Raw genomic sequence first — 26,153 nt, 5'->3', positions numbered from 1 at the left:
CCGCTTGCACCACCGGGCCGGCCCCTACCTTCCTTTTTAAAGGTGAATAATATTCCATTATATGTGTATACCACATCTTGTTTATCTGTTTATCTGTAGATGTTCATTTGGATTGTTTCCATCTCTTGGCTATTCTGAAAATGCTGCTTTGAACATGGGTGTATAAATATCTGTTCAGGCACCTGCATTGAATTCTTTTGGGTATATGCTCAGAAGTGAGATTGCTGGGTCATATAGTAATTCTGTGTTTAATTTTTTGAGGAACCAGCAGTATGCTTTTGAAAGTAGCTTTGAGGGAAAAGATTGGGACTCAGATTCTAAAGGTGAATTGAGTCAACACCCATTTATTGACTACCTTCTGAAATAGCTCTGGGCTGACACAGAAAGAGTCTTTGTCGCCAAGAAATTTACATTCTTAGAAGGAAAGGCAAATAAACATGTGATTTTACTACACATCAGCGTAGGTTTAGTGTCATTCGAGTCAAGTACAAAGAGCCATAAGGAATTCAGAGAGCCCATCTTTGGGGTGGAGGAAGAGGGGACGCTGAATGAGAAACAGGAGGGCAAAGTCTGAAATCATAGATCCAGTTGAAGGGAGTTGTTAAATGAGGTGCTGAGATGCACCCATGTTCATAGCAGCATCTCACTGAAAGTACCTCCAGAGAGTGCTTTGGAATGTTAGAAGGGGTAGCATGGTGTTGAAATTGGCAGGTGAATTGTAGTCTCTTCCAGAGTTTGTGAATCCTGTTCTCTTCAGTTTGCAGACCTGATTGCTTCTGCTGCTTTGGAAGATATTTAAGAATCACAGTGAAGAAATTATGGACTTGGCATATATGTTACTGTTACCCTGTCAAGCTCAAGATATATTATTAATGTGGTCAACTGTTGTTTCCTAATACTTCTTTTCCTTCACATGCCTTCCTGTTTTCTGCTACTTTAATAAGTGAGTAGTAGAAGTAATATCTTAGAATTTTTATCTTTTTCTTGTTACGGTTATAAGTAAATAATTGTGGATATTTGTTTTTTGTTGAGGTTAAAGTCAGATAATGAAACCCATCCAGCAGCGTACTTGGGTAGTTTGAATCAGGGTTCTGCCATTATTACATTGTATTCTTTCCAAATATTTCAAGGAATTTTGTTTTCCTGACATTTTTCTTTTTAATTATGAATTCTTTTTTTTTTTTTTTTTAAAGATTTTATTTATTTATTTTTTCCCCCCAAAGCCCCAGTAGATAGCTGTATGCCATAGCTGCACATCCTTCTAGTTGCTGTATGTGGGACTCGGCCTCAGGATGGACAGAGAAGTGGTGCCTCGGTGCGCGCCCGGGATCTGAACCCGGGCCACCAGCATGGAAGCGCGCTCACTTAACCACCAAGCCACGGGGCCGGCCCTTAATTATGAATTCTGATTGTCTTTCGACAATTATCTAATTGTCTTTTAACAACACATTAAAAAAATAAAAACTCTTGGTTTCCTTTAATTATGTAACTTTTTTTTTTTTTAAGATTTTATTTATTTATTTATTTTCCCCCCCAAAGCCCCAGTAGATAGTTGTATGTCATAGCTGCACATCCTTCCAGTTGCTGTATGTGGGATACGGCCTCAACATGGTCGGAGAAGCGGTGCGTCGGTGCGCGCCTGGGCTCCCAACCCGGGCCGCCAGCAGCGCAGTGCACGCACTTAACTGCTAAGCCACGGGGCCGGCCCCCGAATTGTGTAACTTTCTTTTTGGGTCTCTTTCTTCAAAAGACATGCCCAGTGGGATTTGTTGTCAGTTATGACCACATGCATAGAAGTTTTTGTCCCCATACTTTTGTAGAGCAATTACCTGATACTGGTTTTCCTCAGGGAGAGCTGCACCAGCGCTCACAGTCCATCTAGATTGGGACTTAACTTTCTTGATGGTCTCAGTGCCTAGAACTTTCTTGATGGTCTCAGTGCCTAGGACAGTGCTGACACACAGTAGGTGATAAATAAATAGTTTACGGACTGAACTCTAAAGGCATTTTAAAGTTTGCTAACTAGAGGCTATGTGTTTAGTGGCACTTGGCTTCCAAGTTAGTTAGGCATTTATTGGTAGCAGTTTCTTTCTTTCTTTTTTTTTTTTGTGAGGAAGATCAGCCCTGAGCTAACATCCATGCCAATCCTCCTCTTTTTGCTGAGGAAGACCGGCTCTGAGCTAACATCTATTGCCAATCTTCCTCCTTTTTTTTTTTTTTTTTCCCCTTTTTCTCCCCAAAGCCCCGGTAGATAGTTGTATGTCGTAGTTGCACATCCTTGTAGTTGCTGTATGTGGGATGCCACCTCAGCATGGCCGATCAAGTGGTGCGTCGGTGCGCACCTGGGATCTGAACCCGGGCCGCCAGCAGCGGAGCATGCACTTAACCACTAAGCCACGGGGCCGGCCCCCTATTGGTAGCAGTTTCTAACTGATACGTCTTTTTTTTGCCCTTCTCTTCTTTTGCTTTTGTACTCCCTGCCTGTCTTGTGTGCCTGTATGTTATTTGTATTTACCAGCATCATGGCAGTGGACACCTCCTCAGTCCTGCTGGTATCCTCCAGGGTAGGGTTGCTGACTTGCAGGCTGTTGAAGAATATACAGGTCCACAATCCCTTATCTGTAACTGCAAGAACTTATCTGAAATGCAAGAATTATTGTTTGTTAGTAAGTTTGATTCTACAATTAATTTAGGGGCACAACCTGATATAGGCTGTCCCATTGGTGCAGAAATGTGAATGTGCTTGATTATGGAGAGCTACCCGATGCACTGTCTTAGCTTCTAAGATCTAAACAATGCTGATAACGCTCAAATTTCTGTCTCTAACTGGGGACCTCTCCCCTGTACTATAGACTAACATATCCACTGGCCCACTTCATGTTTCCTTTTGGATATCTAATGGACATCTTTGACTTCTCTCTGCCTTTTTCATATGTGGTCCCTTGGCAAATTCTGTTTGCTCTATGTTCAAAATACTATGCAGAATTTGACCACTTAATACTACCCCCAACCCCTACTGCAGCAGTGAGTGCCACTGACGTCTCTAGCTTGGATTATTTAGGTAGCACCTAACTGTTCTTTCTGCTTTCTTACTGCCCCTCTTCAGTCTATTCTTAACACAGCAACCCAAGTAATTTCTTTTAAAACCTAAGTCAGACCATGTCACTTCTCTGCTTAAAATCCTCCCATGGCTTCCCATTTCAGTCTGATTATTAAGTCTGAGTTCTTATTATGACCTGTAAGAACGAATATGATAGGCTCCCTACCTACTACCCCCACCCCATTACCTCTCTGACTTCATTTCCTGCTAGTCTCTCTTTGCTCCATTCTGCTCCAGCTACACGGCCTTTTTGCTGTTCCTGGAAAATATCAAGGACATGTGCCTTAGAATCTTCGTATTTGCCATCGCCTCTGCCTATAATGCTTCCCCCACTGATTTCCACTAGTTCCTTACTTCCTTTACTCAAAAGTTAGGTTATCAGTGAGGTATTCTCTGGTCACCCTTACCTAAAATTTCAAAAACCCTTCTCTGCTCTTTCTTAGCACTTGTCACATGTAAACTTCATGAGGCAGGAGATTTTTGTTTTGCTTACTGTTATATCCCCAGCTCCTGGAACAATGCTCAGCACATAGTATGTGCTCAATAAATATTAGAGGATGCATGCATGAATGCGTGAATGATTTGGTTTCCACCACAGACAAGGCAGTATACTGAGCACAGTGGAGGATACAAAGATGGTTAAAGGTGTGTGTGCCCGTGTCTGTGTGGCGCAGAAATATAGCTAATAGGATACAGGCGGTGTAAGGTGAGTGACACATCTCCTTGTCTTCTTAAGAACTATCTTGAGTCCTGCTCTTTATAATGCTTTCTTTATAGCTTCAGCTAGCGTATCTCCTGTTACGCTTAGTCTGTTGTTTTATATCATTCTCAGTGAATTTATAGAAACTAAATGTTAATGTCCTTGAGACTATGGATACATGATGATTTCGTTATATTCCTCTACTATTAATGCTTAAATTTTTAACTTTTCATTTGAAATAATTTTAGACTTCAAGAAAAATTGCAAAAATAATACAAAGAATTGCCGTATAACTTTCACCCACATTCCCCAAATTCCTCTTACAGAGCTATAGTACAATGATTTAAATCAGAAAATTAACATTGATATAATTTTTAATACATTTTGAATTGAACAAAATAGTTTCCTGTTCATTTTCTACCTATGATAGTAGGAACTATTTGTGTAATATCAGGGTCAATTGGACCCAATTTTAGTTTTTCAGTTTCTTTTTGAGCAGTACTAACTACTTGTAAAGATTTATACGTCATGACTTTTATTCTTTTTTGGATGTCTTCAAAAGAACAAAGAGAAAATTTACTTATTTTCTTTTTAATGGAATAAATTCATTTTAGCTGTTATCATTTATACATCTGAGTTATATTATGGGATCTTAATGATTTTAGTTTTCCTATATCTTGAAGCCATTTGGTATTTCATCATCCTAGGAGTTATTTCATTATTACTTATGAATTATTCTCAACAGTACTAAAAAAGACTAATAAGAAAATAGAAGAATGATGGAATTGCCTAGAAAGTTGATATAGTAGTAAAATAAATTACCACTATTTGTACTTAGTTTTCTTACTGCTTTACCCAAAGCATTACAGCATCTTTCAAGAAAGTATAAAAGAGTTTGGGAATACTATCTTAAACATTACGTAAGATGTTAACATTTGGGGAACCTGAGTGAAGGGTATATGACAATTGTTATGCTATTTTTACAACTTTTTAAAGCTTTCATTGAATATAACCCCTAGTTTTTCGTTTTCCTCCTATAATGGCAATGAGATGAAAACTAACAGGATGACATTACACATTATTAGAGGAACTAGTAGATGCATGCAGTACAACAGATAGTAGCACTCTAGACTGTAATGATGATGGTAAAATTGATTGTGTAAGCCAAGTTGCAGACTGAGTCTTCAGATGGCAATATTCTAGATAAATTTTCTCAAACTGAAGAATTTATGAGTGTAAATATATTTCTGAGGGGAAAAAGAAAAAGAAATATGGTGTCCTCATCCAGGTAGTCATGCAATATTTTTCAGCAAGAATCAAAACCATTCCAGTTTGCTAAAAGGGTGTACAATAGTATTCTTTCAACTTTTAGGGTGTTTGTGTACCAAAACTTATTTGATGTGGTTTGTAAGTGGACAGAAGCCGAAGGCAGATGTGTGTACAGAGGTGATTGGAAGGAAACGTGATGTGGAAATGAAAAAAATCATTGAGTTTATCAGTCTAATTGATATTTATTACTCTAAAATTGAGAATGCTTGAAGTTATGGAGCAAAGAAGATGATTGTCCTCTCTTCAGCAAAATTAAGAAATAAATTTTCAAAGTATTGTGTTTGATGATGCAAGTGCTGGAAAAAAGACCCGAAAGTGACAATAAGCTAGAACTTGACTAAAGATGTACCTAAAGTCTTGAATCAAAATTTACAGAATGGCTGTGTTCCAAGTTCATGCGTGACAGTTGATGACTAGTTAGTTGCCTTTTAAAGGATATTGCCTATTTTGGGTATTCATATCTTCAAAACCAGGAAAATATGGATTTGCTAGTTCAGTTCTTACTAAAATTTCTTTTTTTTTTTTGGCAAGGAAGATCAGCCCTGAGCTAACATCCATGCCAGTCCTCCTCTTTTTGCTGAGGAAGACCTGCCCTGAGCTGACATCTATTGCCAATCTTCCTCCTTTTTTTCCCTTTTTCTCCCCAAAGCCCCAGTAGATGGTTGTATGTCATAATTGCACATCCTTCTAGTTGCTGTATGTGGGACGCTGCCTCAGCATGGCTGGAGAAGCGGTGCGTCGGTGCACGTCCGATCTGAACCCCGGGCCGCCAGTAGCAGAGCGCGGGCACTCAACTGCCAAGCCACAGGGCCGGCCCCTTAAAATTTCTAATAAAGTTATTTTTCACCTAAATGGTAAATGATAACTTTTTCTATATACTCAGGGTTAAAGGTGAATCATATGTCATAAAGAAAACAGTGATATCTTTTGCACGACCAAGATGATTGTCCTGAGCCATGATGGTAAAAATTGTTGTCACACTACAGTATGACATATCCCACCAAAGCTCAGAAAAGGTATATGCCAAATGGGGTTATCATTATATTAGGTCAAAGTTTCTCAGTCTTGGCACTATTAATATTTTGGGTGGAATAATTTTTTGTTGTGGGGGGCTGTCCTGTCCATTGTAGAAAGTTTGGCAACCTCCCATACACATCTACTCATGAGATGCCAGTAACACCCATCTCCCCCAATTGTGACAACAGTGTCTTCTGACTTTGCCAAATGTGCCCTGAGGCCAAAATCTCCCCTGGTTGAGGACCACTTAATTGGAAGAATGTAAAACTGAGTTCAGGGGAGGCTTGGGAATTAGATCTTGTGGTGTTTTGATAAGATTGAGGTGTTAGTTTTGTTAAGCTATTATTCTGAGTAATATGGAAAGTCTGAACAGATTGCCATTTTCATTTATTCTGGAATGGTTTTCATTTTCTAGCAGATTTAGATCCAGAGGTGGATTTTTGGACAGATTTTGGAGTAGACTATGCCTGGTAATTGCAATGGGTTGAAGTAATTAATTACATTTGACTTAATGCTGTGATAAAATTTTCTTTGCTTTTGAAGAGAAACTTTCTATTTTTTGAAGAGTATTCTTTGAAATAAACTGACCAGGACATGTTTTATGTGATGCTGACCACCAATAACATAGAATAACTTGAGAGGATTTTTTTTTTATTATATAAATAAGGGAACTAAAAATGTGTCTAATTCAAGATGCTATCAATACAAAATTAAGAGGCACTGAAGGGTCAGCCATAAATTAAATGCATTTCAAAAAGGAAGTATTGTGTTTTAGCCTCCAGAATAGGACAGTTTGTTCCGTGCACACTATGCTTTGAGCTTATGTTGACTAAAATAATTCTATTGTCTCTTTAAGCCAATTTGTGGCATTTAATTTAAATAAAATGATAAGATTCTATAAAGTTGGATTTTTCGTTTGGATTTTAATAATGGAGAAATGTCTGGATTTCTAAGAGGCCAACTCATTATTGTGATTAAAGACATTTTAGGTTGTAGAACTAGAAAATTGGTTTTTATTTTACTTGTTTTGAAAAGGTTAGCTTTTACCTCTGCCCTTTGACGCATTTGTCTGAAATGTGTCACATTCGCTCTCCGGTTGTTCTCCCCTGCTCTAGAAGACTCCCCTGCGATATCAGAATTACGCTGCTCTGCTGGCTTTACTCAGGAATTCTGATTCCTTTGCATGATGGTTTAGAGCTCTTTCCCACTCTTTATTATAACACACAGCTAGGAGACTTTTTAGTGTTCTGCTGCCATTGTTCACATTAGTCTTTCTTCACTAGTTTCTATCCCTCAAAATGCTTTTTTTTTTTCTTTTTACATTTTGTCTCCATAGACTAGAGTTCTGATAACAGTGTAAGTTTCAAATCTGGAACAGTTGGAGACCATAGTGGTGGATGATAATCATGTCAGCTGAAGCAGAACTTGAAAGTAGCTTTGTGTCTGACTCTTGTGGCTCCATCATTGGCATTCGAATACTTTATAGTCTGGAATTACGCTGTAGAATAATTGGTAGACTGGAATTACCCCGTACCTCGCTGCAAGCAGGATGCTATAGTCTGTCCAATATTTCTACTTCAGATTGGTCTTGTATTCCAAGGAGAAGGAATCTAGCCTCTTCTCCTTTAGCCAGCTGTGTATCCTTGAACCAGTCACTTAATTTCTTTGGTTATCACTTTCCCTCTAAATAGGAGGGATCTGGATCTGCCCATCTGACAGGACTGTTGTGTGGAGCACATCAGCTGATAGCAGTCATATATGGAAGACTTGGTTTTTGTGGGGCGGGAAATCTGTCCTATTCAGTGCTGGAGCCCCAGTGCTAAGCACAGGGTCTGGCACATGTAGACACTCAGGAATTATTTGCAGGATAAATGAATTAGCAAAGATTGTAAATAGCTGTTTATTGCCTGTAAGTTTAAAGTTACTGTACTATTTTAATTTCATCCTGTTTACCCCCCGTGCCCTAATTTACCCCTAATTTTTAAGATATAAGTAAACATTTACCTTCTCTGTAGAGTCTTTCCTAATGGACATGTTTCTACTCCTTTCCAAATTTATAGTATGTATTGTACCACTGGTGAACTGGTTTGTATTGTTAGCCTTTCCTTCCAAGATTTTATTAAGAAAATTTTCAAATATAGAGCAAAGTTGATAGATTGTATAGTGGACCCATATACACACTTCCTAGATTTTACCATTACCATTTTTGTAGTACTTGCTTTATCATATATCCAACTATCCATCCCTCCATCTATTAATCCAAACTAATTTCTTGATGTATTTCAAAGTAAATTACAGACATTAGTACACTTTCACCTAGGTAATTGAGCATGCATATCCTTCTTGGAGTTCAGTATTTGTTAATAGCTTTTTCCTTTTTTTTTTTTTTGAGGAAGATTGGCCCTGAGCTAACATCTATTGCCAATCTTCCTCCTTTTTTCCTTTTTTCTCCCCAAAGCCCCAGTAGATAGTTGTATGTCATAGTTGTACATCCTTCTAGTTGCTCTATGTGGGATGCCGCCTCAGCATGGCTTGCTGAGCAGTGTGTAGGTCTGTGCCCAGGATCCAAAGTGAAGCACGCGAACTTAACCACTACGCCACTGGGCTGGCCCTTAGCTTTTTCCTTTTGATGCATAATTTACATGCAGTGAAATGCACAGATCTTAAGAGTACGTTGTGTGTGTTGAGATCACACTGTATGTATTCTGTAACTTGTTTTTTTCATTTAATAGTGGGTCTTGGAGTACTTTCCTTGTAGATGGACCCTAATCTTTCTAATTGCTGCATAGTTTTCCTAATATGGATGTATCAAGTTTATTTAGCTATTAATAGACATTTAGGTGTTTCATACTTTACTGCAATAAAAATACTTAGCAAATGTATGGTATAGGGACCTAGAAGTAGAATTGATACATTAAAGGGTATGCACATCTTAAATTTAATTAAAAATTTTAATAAATGCCTGCAAGTTGCCAACCAAATAGTTTTTTCCTATACCCTCACCCACACTGAATATCATCATTCTCTTTTAATATTTTCCTGTTGCTTTGGGATATCATTTTACTTTGTATTTCTTTGATTACTAGTGAGGCTGTATGTAGTCTTCCCAGCTAGTTTTTAAGCTTTTATAGGGCACATGCCAAGATCATCTACCACCTTTATATCTGCTCATGTGAATATTTGCTAGTTGAATGAATGCTGCCAAAGCATTCCTGCTTTTATTGGGTTGGGGCTGAAGAAAGGATGAATGAGCTAAATGTGGGAGAGGTTAAAGCAAGCTCAAGTTGCTTCATGCACGTGTGCCTTAGAGAAGTAAAATGACTCTTCCTTCTTCCTTTGTTTCTTCTCTTCTCCTGTGAGAGGTAAGATAGTGAGGTGGTTGAGTCCAGGCTTTGGAGGCAGATTTCGTGGATTCATATCCAAGCTTTGCCTATTACCTGTACAACCTTGGGCAGCTTGCTTAATCTTTGTATTTCAGCTTATTCATTTATAAAATAGAGAGCACCTTGCTTATAGAGTTGCTGTGGGGATTAAATTAAAATTTTTTTTTTTTTTTTTTGGTGAGCAAGATTAGCCCTGAGCTAACATCTGTTGCCAATTCTCCTCTTTTTGCTGAGGAAGATTGGCCCTGGGCTAACATCCATGCCCACTTTCCTCTACTTTGTATGTGGGACGCCTGCCACAGCATGGCTTGATAAGCGGTGTGTATATCCACGACCAGGATCTGAACCTGTGAACCCCGGGCCACCAAAGCAGAGTGCACCAACTTTAACCACTGTGCCACCGGGCTGGCCCCTAAATTAATATTTTTAGATTGTGTAGAATGGTGCTTGGCATTCAGTATACACTGTTCTTATGTTAACTGTTACTGTTATTCTTTCCCTTCTGCCTTCTGTCTGTGGTATGTTAGGACTGTGGGGAGTGCAGACAAAGTTGAAAAGGCCCCTACCTTGAAGAAGCTTATAGACTTAAGACTTGTTTAGGGGAGTGGGAAGACATTTGACAGGCCTGGATGATAGAGTGGGGCTGGAAGGAGATAATTAGTAAATTAAATTGTCCCCCAATCAGTAAGGAAGAATTTTATAGGCTAAACTAAGGAATTTGGATTGCTACCTTAAGTGGTGGGAAGCCAATGATGGATTTGCAACTAGGTTGGATTTGTGTTTGAGGCAGACCATTTTGAAAGCAGTGTAGAGGGTAGACTGGAGGGGGAGAGAGGCTGGAGGATATTGACAACAATTGAGGTGAGGGATAATGAGGGTCTGAAATAAGGGAATGATTATATGACTGGCAAAGAAGCAATTGATTTGAGAACCATTTAGGAAATAGAATTAAGTGTCATGATTGTTAAAGGAGTAAAGTATGGTTCAGAGAAAGTGCAGACTCTGGGCAGCCTCTTCGGTGTCATCAAGATGGTCTGGAAGGCAAACTCTTTAGAGGCTAATAAAGTTAAATGCTTTATAAAATCACAATCATTTTATATTTTTATTTATTTATTTATTTTTTGTGAGGAAGATCAGCCCTGAGCTAACATCCGTGCTAATCCTCCTCTTTTTGCTGAGGAAGACCGGCTCTGAGCTAACATCTATTGCCAATCCTCCTCCTTTGTTTTTCCCCAAAGCCCCAGTAGATAGTTGTATGTCATAGTTGCACATCCTTCTAGTTGCTGTATGTGGGATGCCACCTCAGCATGGCCAGAGAATCAGAGTGCGCGCACTTAACCGCTAAGCCACGGGGCCGGCCCCACAATCATTTTATAAAAGAAATGACATTTTAATAGCAAAAAGATAGGATATGATCTCAGAATAAAGCATAGTACTTTAATACTTAACCTGTGAAAAACACATTACAATCTTTTTTTTCCTGTCTTTTTCATTTTCCCATAGACTTGTCCATAGACCAACATTTGCGAATCAGTAGTGTAGTCTGATCACCACCTTTTGCAGGTGAGGAAACAGGACCAAGTGGTATAGCTTTGAGTCAGAGTTTGGACTAGAATCTAGGTCTTGACAGGCACTCTGGTCCTATGCTGTGCTCTTCTGATCTAAATTTGGTTTTCTGTTTATGAGATATTGACTTGGCTTTTGGTTGCAGAAATTAGTCTCAGGTGAGTTTAAGCATCTAGGTTTCAAACCAGCAGAGCCCAAGACCACACCATGGCCTAGATCATGGGTGTACATAGAAGTAGCAGCCAAAAAATCTTTAAGACTTTTCACTCCGTCCACTTGTTAGACCCGTTTCCTCATCCCAAAATAGGTTGAGGTTGAGTATTCATAGTCAATTGACTGGTGGCTCTTAAGTATCAAATACCATGTATAAATCTATATTTCCAACCTCTTAATATGTTTGAAAACTTTCCAGATAGTGAGCTAAACATGCTACTTCATACTAGAAAAGCCTAGGAAAACATAACCAGTTAAGACAGTTTAAATAAGTTCCCCTCAGCAGCTGTCAGCAGTATGTTTTCAACTCCAGTTAACTGAGTTCAACATATTATCACACAGAAATTTGGGAGACTTAGTCCTTTGATCTGAAGTTATAGTTAACAGAAAGAGAACATTTGTGGCTTGAGACTTACGAAAAGGTAATATTAAAAATGGACAGCTTACAAATGAAACAGTTGTGCTGCTGTGTCAGGATCTAACTTAGGTTTGTAAGGTGTGGGATAAACCTGAGACACTATTTCAAGGCTAGGATTAGAGCGACAGGCAGGTTGAGGGTGATGGTGAGGACAGAGAAGGGGTGAAGCAGCTTGGGGGAGTCCTTGTCAGGACTGCTTCCCCTTCAGGGCTTGCATGATCCCAGGGAGAAGAAAAGAGGGATGGGTGGGCTTAGAAATTAGGTAAAGGCTTTTTTTTTATTCATTTACAAAAAGAGCCTTGCTTCAGATGGGAGTGTGTGGCTTGTGAGATCTCCTTCTATTACTGTATTTTTTATCTTATTACCACAGGAGTGGTGTCTTTTTTAAGATTTTTTTTGTGAATGAAATAGTGTTAGGGCTTGGCCCCATTTTGTCTTTGGATGGCTGGAGCATTTCTTATTGATATGCTTGTGTTAGTGATACCATGTTGGAGAAGCTCTGAAAAGACCCGACTGGATTCCTGACCAGAGTATAACTAGACTTTTTGTGTGCTGCGGGAAAGAAAGTGCCCCCACAGAGGGATTATTAACCTAAAGGATTCTGGAATCTCCTAGTGTTAAAGAATGTTAGAATCAGAAGAAACCTTAGAAATGATCTGTTTCAACCTTCTTATTTTATAGTTGGAGAAACAAACTCACATGGAATGAGGAACTTGTTGAAATGTACATAGCTTCTTAAATTGGCAAATCTGGAACCGTTGTCTTCTTACTTCTGGCCTAGTGCTCTTTCCATGATACCATTTAATGGTGGAAACAATTGATGTTTTTAAAATTAATTTTATTTATTTATTTATTTTTTCCCCCAAAGCCCCAGTAGATAGTTGTATGTCATAGCTGCACATCCTTCTAGTTGCTGTATCTGGGACGCCGCCTCAGCATGGCCAGAGAAGTGGTGCGTGGGTGCGCGCCCAGGATCCGAACCCGGGCTGCCAGCAGCGGAGCGCGCGCACCCAACCGCCAAGCCACAGGGCCTGCCCGATATTTTTAAAATTAGATCACAATTATGGTACTAGATTTTGAGAGGAATTCAGAAGAAGCACTTGAATGTTTTTGTAGCATGTGAATATGTAAATATTAGGAGTGATGGCATTTGAGGAGAAAACTAGAGAATAAAGAAAAGAAAGGTGTATTTGTATGTTTTTAAATTGGAGATTATTTTTCAACTCCGCAGTGCCAAATTAATTTAAACTCTGTTATTATTTAAATTTTTGGCTTTCAGTTATGATAACCTATTCACTGTGGTGTGTTTGTACACAAGTGTGCACTTAAACTACCTGGTGATCATCTCTAGGATGAAGTAGATCATTCGTTCTGGGAGTTGAGCTTAAACTAAACTTGGTCCTAAGTTGTACACATCGTACTGGAGTTGGAGTGTGAATTGGTTTGCATGTCGTGGCTTTTGGTTTCTGCAGGTTTCGTAGTGCATCCCTGAGCATGAGCGCAGAATGAAGCGACGTTTGGATGACCAGGAGTCACCGGTGTATGCGGCCCAGCAACGTCGGATCCCTGGTAGCACAGACGCTTTTCCTCACCAGCACCGGGTGCTCGCCCCTGCCCCTCCCGTGTATGAAGCGGTGTCCGAGACCATGCAGTCAGCCACAGGAATTCAGTACTCTGTAACACCCAGCTACCAGGTAAGCTGGAGCCCACCAAGAGACTTGGGGTGACAGAGGAGCATTGGTGATTTCATCAAATTAAAAATTTTTTTTTATTAAGCATTCAGTCAGATATAAAAAAATATAAGGTATAACGAAAACAATGTACACTCTGTACTCACCACACAAGTTTAAAAAAAAAAATGTTATTATGACCTCTGAAGTTCACTGTGTATCCCTCCCTTCAGAGGTAGCCACTAATCTGAACTTTGTGTTTCTCATTCCCTTGACTTTCTTTAGTTTTTGAAAATCATTTTGTTTATACCTCCAGACAGTAAAATTAGTTTGGGTATTTTTGAACTTTTGTATAAATGAAAACGTGTGTATTCTGACTCACTTTTTTTTTTTCCACTGAGTATGGTTCCCAAGACTTATCCATACTTTTGTGTGTAACTGTAATTGAGTCCTTTATACTCTGTCATGAATTATATGAACATAGCCAATTTATTTATCCATTCTTCTGTTGATGGACACTCAGGTTGTTTCCACATTTTTGCTATTGTAAAGGTGCTGCTGTGAATGTTCTTAGGCGTTTCTCCTAGTGCAGTGGTACTCAATAGTGGCAATCCATGACAAGATAAGCTTGCACCAGCATTTAAATCAATCCACCACTTTTTTTTTTTACCACGAGAGTCTTGCTGTGGAAAAAAAAGAGCAGCTTAATTAAACTGTGCATATTAGTGAAGTAGTTGATTTACATTCTGGTGCAGACTCCTTATCTTCTTCAGACCACTGAGCAGGTTTGAGGGTACATGAGGAAGAGTTTCTCGAGTTCATCTAGAAAAGGGATTGCTGGGTCATAGGGTGTGAGCATCTTCACCTTTAGCAGGTCCTGTCAAATTGCTCTTCCAAGTTGTACTAATTTGTATTTCCACCGGCATCGTGTATTCCTGTTGTTCCACATCTTGACCAGCACTGATCATTTCTCTTGTCTGCTCACTCTGTTTTGTAAACATGGAAGACATTTAGTTGTGTTTTTCCCTTTTTAATTATGAAAGTAAATATTACCATGGTTGTTTAAAAAAAATGATATAAGATGACTTCTTCCTCTGACCCCTCAGACTTTATCCCACTGGTGCATTTGTTGGTGCATTTCTTGGATATCCAAAATTTTGTATGCGTATACAAGAATATCTGTATCTACCCACCTAGCTATCTAGATACACTTTTCTTTTTGCACAATTTGGATCATACAGTATATACTGTTCTGCTATTTGCTCTTCTTACTTTTTATATAGTGGACAACTTTCCACTTGAATATGTATGTTTAGATCCAATTATTTTGTAGAAATCACTGCATTTATAATATTCCATTCCAAGTTAGTCTAAGCCATAATTTATTTAACTGGTCTGGAGAGGCCTTCTTCAACCTAACTTGTTAGTGACTTTTAAAAAGGTGTGGCTGGTATTGGGAACATAAATTGGTGTAATCTGTCTTGAGAGCAATTTGACAGTTTGTGTCAAATTCTTTAGTTGCTTTTTGACCTACCAATTCCATTTCTAGGAATGTGTTATAAGAAAACAAAGAAGAGGGAAACCCGGGTGAAGTAGGAAATGATGATTCCTTAGGTGTCATTTTTGCTCAGGAGTCCCCCTTGAAGCAGTATAATGCCCTCGTGTGGGGCAAGAGGCCACAGTCAGGACTGCGGTGGATTGAATCTGTAAGTTAGGACTTGGAAGAAAGGAAGATTGCTTGTTTTCCTTGGGTGATTACTTTTATCTGAACAGATTCATGACACTTCTCCTACACTTGGGATAGTTACATCTATTCCTATCCTAGAAACTATAATGTGCTCATACAAAACCAGCCATCTCAAATATTTATAAACTCCAATTAAGTCTTGTAAAAACCTGTTCAACACATGCATGCTGGAATATAGAAGCTCAGAATAGTAACGCTTCTTGGGAGAGATGTATTAGAGCTTTTAGAATTGTCTAAATAGTTTCTTTTTACTCGTTATATGTCTTGTATTGTTTCTGTGGATTTGTAAGTAGTTGCTCTGTTTCCCACCGTCCACTCTGCCCACGGTAATCTTTATAAATTTATTGGGGACTTGAAAAAACACTTATTTTCTCTTAAGTTATAGTACACAACTTACATTGTTTAGAGAACATTTCATGTTATTTAGTCTCCTCATTTTGGAGATGTAGCAAATCAGGTCTGTTGTCCTTAGTTGTCTTCTTTAGTGACTAAAAGTTCTAAAATAGGAGAATAAAAAAAACTTTGGAAATTTTATGTAGCATTTCTTGCAATAAAAATGGAAGGAAAGGGGCTTCTGCTTTTATGTCACTCCTAAACTTATAGGAGGATGAGAAAGAGAGAGAGAATAGAAAAGAAATATGTTTGAGGCCAAACCACCAACAGTATGGAAGAAATTTTTATTTTACTTCAGAAGTAGCAAATAAAGATAAGCAAAATAAACAAAACAGTAAAAATCTTCTCTAATCCCACCACCACCGGATAAAATGCTAACATTTTGCTATATATTTTTTGCCTAGGGTTTAAAATGTTTTTATCATATTATATATACTGCTTTGTAATGTGCTTTTTAAAAAATTATTTAAAAGTTTAAATCCATAAGCAGCGCATGAATACATTCAACTTAGGGATTGTGAACATTTTTTAGTGTTAAAATATATGCATCTATATCAGTGCTATTCAAAATGTGGTCCACAGATGGCTGATGTATATACTTTCTTACTAGTCTGGAATGAGAGAAGTACAGAAATTGAGTGTTTAGAAACTTTCATAGGGGTTGGACATTGTAATTTGTATCTGTAAAATCTAATAATGAAAATTAGGGGCTTGTGTATTTTTTATTTCACTTTTATAGGAATTCGTTTTTATTGTATTTTGTAAAAATAATGACCCATGACGGGTTAGAATTTAAGAAAAAAGAAAAACTGGTGCTTCACCACAGATAATTTGAGGAGTACCAAGCTATATAATTTTTTTTTTTTTTTTTCCCCCGCTGAGGAGGATTTCCCCTGTGCTAACATCTGTTGCCAATCTTCCTCTGTTTTATATGTGAGCCACCAACACAGTGTGGCCACTGATGAGTGGCATAGGTCTGGGCCTGGGAACGGAACCCAGGCCACTGAAGCAGAGCATGCCGAACTTAACTGCTAGGTCACCGGGGCTGGCCCCCAAGCTATATAATTTTTAATAGCTGCCAAGAATTCTTTTATAATATGGGTGGGCTATAATTTATTTCAGCAGTTCCTTTTTGTGGGAAATGTGGGTTTCTAATTAATTATCTTTGTGTATGCAAAGATATGCATACATGTTTTTTAGACGCATTTGGGGAAGAATGTACAAGCCTTGAAGTTTCTTGTCTATATTTTGTCCACTCCAGGTTTCTGCTGTGCCACAGAGCTCCGGCAGTCATGGGCCCACCATAGCAGCAGTTCATAGCAGCCATCATCACCCAACAGCTGTGCAGCCCCATGGAGGCCAGGTGGTCCAGAGTCATGCTCATCCAGCCCCACCAGTTGCACCAGTACAGGGGCAGCAGCAGTTTCAGAGGCTCAAGGTGGTGTTCAGCTCTTCTTCTGTCAAAAAGGTTCTCTCTTAGCAGGCAGTATTGGCTTCAGCCTGTTAGTAGTGGTGTTAAAACTTTTAACATGCTAGACTAGGGGCTGAATCACAAGAAGTTTTACTTTGTTTTTGTTTTGAAACCTACTTAGATTTCCCATCTTAGCACCAGTGCCTGATCCAGAGAATATATTCAAGAAATGTTTTTGGAATGTGTGAATGCGTGGTACTCAAACATATGAAGATTGAGGGGCTATTTTCATATGAAATAAACAAAGTCCATATTTTGGGTGCCTCCTTTTAAACTCTTAGTTTTTAGCATGGTATAAAGTTTTGTTGAGCATACACATGATTGGCTACAGTCCTGAACAGTAACTGGGCCCAGTATTATCTTATGGTTTAATCTTTTTGTTCCTGTTTATGAATAGCTGAATTAGCTGGCATCTTCAAGTCCATCCTTAGTAAAACACATGCTCGTTTTTGGAGAACCTTTATAAAGTTTGGGGAACACTACAATTGTGAATGAAGTGTCAGTGTTTTTATCTATTCTGCTGAATATGTGCTGTAGGTGTTGAGTGCTTTGAAATTCATGAGGCATCTGTGGAGAAGGGAAGCTTGTGTTCCCAGCTAACTTTCTCTGCTAATATGAGTGTTACTTTTCAAAATGTGATTTCAGTTTTTCTAATTTTATGTTGATATAAAATTTAAAATCAAGTGCAGGAAATATAAAATTAAAGAACTATGAAGAGATAAGATGTTGAATTTTTATTTAGTCATACCAGCCTAATTATTTCGAATAGCTTGCAGATAGGAATGAACAGTATACCCTTGCAGGACACACAGGTGTGTAGCAAATATTTCAACCTTCTGTTTCGCTTGATACTTAATCTAGTTCTCTCTGACCCCTGCCCTCATTGGTTTGGATTCTCAGGAACTAGTTTACTGTTGGCCTAGGGAAATTAAATGCTACATAAATGTAAAGCATACCAAAGCTAAGCTATAAGAGAGATTTTGTAAAATTTCCTTTGTCTATATTAGCTTAAGTAATTAAGAGTTGACTGTACTTAAGCTTAGTCCTTAAAGAGAGTACAAATTATTTGGGCCTGAAACTTCGCTCTGGGTTCTGGCTTTGGGAATTTGTGTAAGCTGTATTTTTGTTTTCCTTAAAACATTTTTACTCTCTGCTTGTAGAAGGCTGTGTACCAAAATGTATTATTGCCATGGACTTAGCCCTTCACCAAGCCCTGAAAATATTTTTAAAAAAATTGGTTTGGTGTGGTTTAATTCCATATTAATACTGTATTCAGCAGTTAATACCTTAATGTTGCAAAAGAGCTTATAAGCTTGCTATTAAACCAACAAAAATATATTTATTTCTGTAGCCTTTTTTAGCGAGCCCTGTCAAAGCACAGCACCTGTTTTACTCACCTTCCTCACTTGGGTATAAGTATATGGATTGTGCTTTGTCTGTTTTACAGAAACTGTCAAGGAAGCGAGAAAGGGCTTTGGAGTTGGGGTTATAGAGTGAGTCACAGGTAGAGTTAGGACTTCTTGCTCTGTTCTTGTATTACAAGTTCTTAAATGTGATTCCTGAGCACAATAACTTGTAGAATTGCCTTTCTAATGAGGAGAGGTAAAATGCTTTCTTGTGCCTCCATGTAATTTAATTCAGTATTCCCACATTGCCTGCCATTTTTGGATCAGTCTTAAAAGGCATTACAAGCATTTGAATCAACTTCAATAAACCATTTATATTCTATAATAAGGAAGTGTTCAGTGAGAACGCTTAGGTTATTTCAATCATCAACATTGTCTATACTTTCTTTTTTGTCTTTGGCGGATTGATGACAAGGAAGATTTGAATAATTTGAGGCATATTTGGTGTGATTTAGTTATTTGTTGAATGCCAGCAGCGTAGATATTTGGCACATATTTAGCAAGTCCTCTTTATAGTTGTTTGTGTTTGTCTCTCAGACAAGATTGTGAACTTCAGGGGGTTAGGGACCTTAATGATAAATGCCTGTGGAAGTGAGCCAGGAAGATGCATCACCAGAGTCTTAAGTATCTCTCTAAGCACCTCCTTGAATCTGTAGCTTCTAAATGACTAGTTCTAAGTTGTTGTTTTCTTCTAAGCTGTGGTCCCTAGAACTGTAGACATACTTTTATAACAAGTTGAACTATACTTTAAGTAATGAGAGAATTTCCTCACTAGTCTTACGTACAGGTATCTCATTTATATTGTGAATGTCATGCTGGGTTTTTAAACCATAGTGTTATTTTATAACTAATTTTTAAACAATGGCTCACTATGACCTTCAAGTACCTTTTTCTTCTAGATATACACAAATCATGTGTAGTTTCTTTCTTTTGGGTTTCTGCACTTTTTCTCCTTCTGTAGTAATTTATTTTTTTATTTTTTTGTGTGTTTATTTACTCCTCCTTTGTCATGTGATTGTAAGTGCTCTTCTTAAATATCTTCCAAAGTCTTTGTTCCTTATGCAAACAATGAGTTTTATGTTCCATCATCTTGGTCATTAATGAAACATTTCAATATGGAAAGTTCAGAACATGAATTAAATAGTCCATTGAATTTCAACAGAAATTTTCATGTTATTTGTGAAGTACAGAAAAACCAACCATCAAATTAGTGGATATTGACCAATTATACAGTATACTCTGTGCTCTAGCAACACTGCAATACTCTGATTAACTGTGGCCATAATGGAAGTTTGGGAAATTCTTGAAATACCATTTAAAGATTTATTTGAACATAAATGTTCTATTTCACAATGTAGCACAAGAGTAGGGGTTATCAAATCAGATGTTTATTTCTGTAACTTTCTTAAGGTTGATATTTTATATAATTTAAAGTAATTCCAGAGTATATAGGAAACACCTAATGGGTAATTCCCTTGGACGTCTCCTGAGTAACTAAAAATTAGGTTGTCCTAAATCAGACTCATAACTTTCTAACCCTTCAAACTTGTTCCTTTTTGTGAATGGCCAAATAATTTACAATTTAGTGAGTGCTGCCTCTCCCTTATCTCCCACATCCAGTCAGTCCCCAAACCCTGTCATTTATATCTCCTAAAAAGCTTTTGAATCTCTCTAGCCCTCTCTCTTCATTGGTCAGTACTAAAATTTAAGCCACAGTTGTTGGCACATGAATTAGCCTTATAGCATAACTGGTTTTCCTACCTGCTTTCAGTCTATCCTGCCCTTGCACCTGTTTGTTCTCAACACTGTAGCCAAACTGAGTACGCTAAAATGCAGATGATAAAAATCGAAATTGATTTTTAATAAGAATTACAAGGCTGTTCAGGATCTAGATCCTGCTTCCTCTCCTGTCTCATCTCTTGTCACTCTTCCTACCACCATTCCTTCTTTTGACCACAAATCCTCCCAAACTAAACTGTTTTCAGTTTTCCAAATATACCAGGTGGTGTCCTGTCTGGGATTTTGCCCGCACTGCTTCCTCTGACTTTCTTCTTGGGTCTTTACTCTTGCTAACTTGTACTCATCCTTAGGACTCAGTTTAGACGTCGCTTTGTGGGGAACACTTCCCTTATATTCCCAATGTTTTTTGGGGGGGGAGTGCCCTTCCCATGTGCTCTCTGGGCATTCAGTGATTACCCACTTACTCCACTGTGTTATGATGTCCACCTAGATGTCAACAAACTGCTGCAGAGCAATTTGTCATTGATTACTTAGTACCTCACATTGGGCCTGGCATTATCAATGAACTGATAAGTGAATGATATATGAATGTGATCATTCTTCACTAATCATTCTCTCTCAAAATTATCCAAGGCAAGGCCACAGATTTTATGAGTTGATTTTTATTTTAAACTTGAGTTTTATTATTGGCATCCATACTAATTTTTAATACTTTCGTGTATCTTTACAATATATTTCTATTTCATTTACTAGGTTAATTTTATTAAGGCGTAAATCATTCGGATTTTTTTGTTTTTTTGTTTTTTTTTTTTGTAATTCTTGGCTTATTTTCTTTTTATAACCTTGAGATTTATCCCTGCCTCAGGTGGAGGATGCGCTGTCCTATCTTGACCAGGTGAAGCTGCAATTTGGTAGTCAGCCTCAGGTCTACAATGATTTCCTTGACATCATGAAGGAATTTAAATCTCAGAGGTAAAAGATATATGTGGTTGTATTCAAGCTTTGTGCTTAGAATGTTGATTTTGGAGGGAGGATATAGTTTATTCTCATCTGCAGAAAGATAAAGGATGCCCCGTTTTGGGGGTTTAATTTTTAGGGTCGTGCTTTTCTATTTTATGTGTTGCTTTATTGATGAAAATTACAGGCCCTAGACCTTTGTTTTCTCCCTATTGGTAAGTTTTTCTTAACTAAAATTTTTCTTAATACTTTATTTCAATCAGGGAAGTAGACTGGTAATGATTAGGCTACTTGCTCTTTGAATTGGTTTAAGATATACTAATATTCTGGCATGGTTTACTATTATAAGAGCAACTCATCTGAACAATGTAGATACATAATGATTTATACTGGTGTATCAAAGGTTGGGTCTTGCATGGGAATTGCAGCTTTAGATTTACTGTCTGAGTATCTGCTTGATAGGACTGTTATCACGAATGTATATTCTGTTCAAAATCGTGACCACGCTTCTTTGAATATGAAGCTAAATGGCTTTGGAATTTCACAGTTCTTTGTGTGTTGTTAATTTGCTAATATGCAGATTGATTTTTATCTATTTTCCCGTTTAGAGAACCTACTGGAATGTGAATTTTTTTTCTTTTTAGTGTGTTTCTCAAGCTCGTCACTTTAATTTTTGTTTTTTTATCAGCATCGACACTCCAGGAGTGATTAGTCGTGTGTCCCAGCTGTTCAAAGGCCACCCTGACCTGATCATGGGCTTCAATACCTTCTTGCCCCCTGGCTACAAGATTGAGGTGCAAACCAATGACATGGTGAACGTGACAACTCCTGGCCAGGTTCATCAGATCCCCACCCATGGCATCCAGCCCCAGCCTCAACCACCACCCCAGCATCCTTCCCAGCCTTCAGCCCAGTCAGCCCCAGCTCCTGCCCAGCCAGCTCCTCAGCCCCCACCTGCCAAAGTCAGCAAGGTGAGCACTTGGAAAACTGGCATCATGTGAAATGCATCCCTAGAAAGACTTTTCCTTTGACATTTTCTCTTTATGTAAGACTTAGATATATAAGTTACAATGATTTCATCAGAGAAGATGCAGTAGTCACATCCCTGTAAAATGGTTCACATTTACATATTACGTATTTAGATATCTGTTTAAATCAATATGCCAGCAACCTACAAGGACTCTTTTACCCCCAACTTCTGCTTATTGAACCCATAAATATCCCAACAGATGATGACTTTGTGTAGTACTGCTTTGACAGCACACGCAGCAGTGGTCATCTTATGATCAGATTGTGCTACTGCCCCCATGGTCATCATTTTACAAAAGTTACTCCATTTATCCAATTAAGTCATGTCAGGCTAAGCAGATCTTGATGATGATGATGATGATGATGATGGGTTCTTGGTCTAGAACTGCACTGTCTGATACATAGCCACTAGCCACATATTTAAATTTAAATTAGTTAAATTCAGTTTTTCAGTTGCACTAGCTACATTTCAGGTGCTCAGTAGCCTCATGTGGCTAGTGGCTATCTTATAGGACAGTGCAAATAAAGAATATTTCCATTATCTCAGAGAGTTCTATTGGACAGAGCTGGTTTAGAAGACTTTTTATGTGGAGCTACTGCAACAGTTGTCTTTTTTGTCATTAAAGATCTGTGTGGAATGAGTTTTTTTCTGTTGTTTGTACCTGTTGAACTAGTGAGCTTAAAGATTGAAAACAAAAAATTTTTCCCTGTTATTGGAGAGGTAGCCACTTTTAAGGTTGTATTTGGAAAATTTGAGACTGAAATATTTGTATTAAAATGTGTGAACCCTCTATACTTCTCACCCCTGCCCAGTGTGATTTGAGTGGGGCTAAAGTGGCCTGGCCAGAGTGAATAAAGGATATAAGTTGATCAGACACCTTGTTTCTCTTTATTTTGAACTTTCTTTCCTGTGTCAAACCATCTGTGTTCCTGAGGATAATAAAGACTTTTTTCTTTTTAGCCTTCCCAACTACAAGCACATACTCCAGCCAGTCAGCAGACTCCCCCACTCCCACCGTATGCGTCCCCACGTTCCCCACCTGTCCAGCCTCACACACCAGTGACAATCTCATTGGGAACAGCTCCATCCTTGCAGAACAATCAGCCTGTGGAGTTTAATCATGCCATCAACTATGTTAATAAGATCAAGAACAGGTTCCAGGGCCAACCAGATATCTATAAAGCGTTCCTGGAGATTTTGCACACGTATCAGGTAAGAGAGTTGCCCTTTCAGCCTGTCTTAACCACGTCACCTTCTGAGGGCATCTAGTCCAAGAATTTGAATAACCATTATTGTGTCCACTAATTCTTACTGGAAATTAACAGTTAGAAACTGTGTATTTATAAAGCCAGTTTGATTTGCCTGACTTTAATTGCCTTGTAGCATCCAGTCAGGAATTTTAAAGTTACTGCCTTATGAAATGAATGCTTGTTTATCTGGGGAGTTTAGAGGATGATTTCTGTAGTATAGTTAATCCACAGTAGAAGGAGGAGAAATTTCGGTAATGTTGTGTGTTTTATTAGTTGGTAGTGGTCCCCTGAGCATTCTCACATACTGCCCTAGTTTTAAAAGGCATTAATTGTCAGCCACATCTTCCACTCCTTTCTCAGCTTGAAAGCTTGCAGTCAAAATGGGTACTAAGAACATAAGACTTTCAAGTGCAGCCCAAGTAGATAACATACAGAGCTCCTATCAGATGTCCTAGAATGTGTGCAAAAGTGAGTCATTCAAAAACAGTGGCTCTCTAATATGATCTCTTCCCATTTGCAATTTCCTATCAGAAAGAGCAACGAAATGCCAAGGAAGCTGGAGGAAACTATACTCCAGCATTGACTGAGCAGGAGGTGTATGCCCAGGTGGCTCGTCTTTTTAAAAATCAGGAAGATCTGTTGTCAGAGTTTGGACAGTTCCTACCAGATGCCAACAGCTCTGTGGTAAGTTTTATTGAAAAGAACTACACTATTCAGAATTAGATAAGTTAGGAAGCTGGAATCAGAGGGGGACTTTTTCTAAATGTATATTTATTTGCTTTGATAAGAACATTAATTTCTTTCATGTGTCTTAATTAGCTTTTAAGCAAAACAACTGCTGAGAAGGTTGATTCTGTGAGAAATGACCACGGAGGCACTGTGAAGAAGCCCCAACTGAACAACAAGCCACAGAGGCCCAGCCAGAACGGCTGCCAGATCCGCAGGCACTCTGGAACGGGAACCACCCCTCCAGTGAAGGTGAGAATGGGCGGTGCTGCTCATTGTGACTTTCAGAGCAGTTCTAGTGGACAAGGACTGCAGGGTGGGGCATGTGTTCTTCTCCTAAGCGTATTGACTGTTGCATCCTGGATTCCGCGTGAATTGGTCTATGTCACGGAAACTCTCTGCAAAGCTTCTTATCTGGCTTTGCAAAAGAATGTTAGAATACCACTAATTGCTCAGATTACTGTGCTTTTTTTGAGTTCTTATTGGTTTTCTCTAAGTTTTCTCTCTTCTGTTAGTTGTCATCTCTTTTTTTGTTTGCTGCCAAGAGTTTCTGAGACTTATTAATTTTTCCCTTCTTCTGATTTGATTCCTTAAACCTGCCTTGTGCTAAGAAAGAAGATTGTTAAGCTTGATAATTGTTTCAGAAATAAGTCAGTGGTCTCTGAGATCCTGAAGTGAGTAAAGTGCATATGCTTAGCCTCTTTGGTCTAGAGGCTTATCCTGCCCAAGGTTCTTTGTGGGGTTGCCAGATCTTATCTGTATCATCTTACTTTCCAAGGCAGGACCTTTGGGCTGTAGCAGAGGCAGGTCTTAAACTCTTGTTAGTGACCTATCACATGGTGCTTCTTGTTACAGTAAACGCTGATGGTCTGCCTGCAGAAAGCTAAGTCCGCTTCCTTTTTCTTTGTGTAGTGCAGGGAGAGGGCTGGGTGTATGTACTGAATGTTGCTTCAGTGAATTCTAAAGCGGTATATAACACGGAAGAGAGAGACATGTCTACGGAATTTAAAGAAGGACGAAAGCTGGTAGAATTTCTAATAGTAAGAGGTGACTGGTGAATAAGCAAATAACTATAAAGACTGACTGACATGTTAGGTGTTGCTGACACTTTTGAAGGACTATTTTTTAGGGTTTGTAGTGGTCTCTCCGTTTGAAAGCAAGTTGAACATAGTAATAGTTTATATGTCTTCTCTTCAGTAAAGAGTGTTAGGTAAATTGGTAGCAAGAATCAGGTCAGCAGATATGCTTCACTCTTGAATTGGTCTCCTCCCACACTTGATTACTTACCCACAGGTGGAAACACTGGATTAGGGGATTAGACTTCCCTCCCTGCTTTCTCCTTAGGCAGTGTGAGCAGAGGCTATGGCTCCTTATGAGAGTGTACTCTGAGGTGGCAAAGGTAAATAAGCTGCTTCTCCCAAAGTCTCTGCTTTTCTTCACAGATAGTTGAAAGGTAACTTTTTACAAGTAAATTCTTACCCGACAGTTGTGTCATGGCCTGTTCATTCCCTTTGAAAGAGCAGTCTTAAATTGGTCTGAGTGGATATTGCTGACAAGGTAGTTTTTCCTTGTCAGGAAAATAAACTATGCTTTTTTCATGAATTTTTTAATTTAACTATAATTAAAGGTTAAAGGTTGATTTCTATCCACTCCAGGCAATGTACTCCAGCTCTGTTTACAAACAGCCTCCTCTGCCTCCACAGCTAGGAAGACAAGGCAATGGCATTAGATTCCAAATAAAGTTACTTTTGGCCCATGGAAAAAGTAAGAATATTAATTCTAATATCACAGTAATGCTGTAACCAGTTGTAGAGAGAATATTTGAGGAGTCAAGTGGTCTGTGAACCTCTGGAAAAAAACCAACAGGCAAACAAATAGAAAAGACAGGTGGAAATCTTTTAAGGTGTAAAGAAAGTTAGTGACTTGAATTTTCTCATTTGTTACAAATTATTAATCAGCAGTCAGTGATGACACCTTTGAACACAGAGGAAAATAAAACTCAAGAGAAATCCACTCTTTGAATCTTACATGTCTGTA

At 38.5% G+C, this 26,153-nt stretch overlaps 1 protein-coding gene across 2 annotated transcripts in view; it reads left to right on the top strand.

Annotated features, from left to right (window-relative positions):
- Window positions 1-26,153, top strand: part of SIN3A (SIN3 transcription regulator family member A) — a 64,760-nt gene that overhangs the window by 7,744 nt on the left and 30,863 nt on the right. For both annotated transcript variants that reach the window (XM_087428721.1, XM_004421835.3), the window contains exons 2-8: window positions 13,199-13,420; window positions 16,798-16,974; window positions 21,019-21,125; window positions 21,799-22,081; window positions 23,101-23,352; window positions 23,922-24,074; window positions 24,210-24,368. In XM_087428721.1, coding sequence (XP_087284847.1) covers window positions 13,232-13,420; window positions 16,798-16,974; window positions 21,019-21,125; window positions 21,799-22,081; window positions 23,101-23,352; window positions 23,922-24,074; window positions 24,210-24,368 — 1,320 coding nt within the window. In that variant the 5' untranslated portion in view covers window positions 13,199-13,231. The remainder of the gene's footprint in view (window positions 1-13,198; window positions 13,421-16,797; window positions 16,975-21,018; window positions 21,126-21,798; window positions 22,082-23,100; window positions 23,353-23,921; window positions 24,075-24,209; window positions 24,369-26,153) is intronic.

This window comes from Ceratotherium simum, chromosome 3 (assembly GCF_057802395.1).
Source record: "Ceratotherium simum simum isolate JZ-2026a chromosome 3, ASM5780239v1, whole genome shotgun sequence".
NCBI lineage: Eukaryota > Metazoa > Chordata > Mammalia > Perissodactyla > Rhinocerotidae > Ceratotherium > Ceratotherium simum.
Note: the sequence above shows the minus strand (reverse complement) of the source record. Positions and strands in the feature narration are given on the sequence as shown.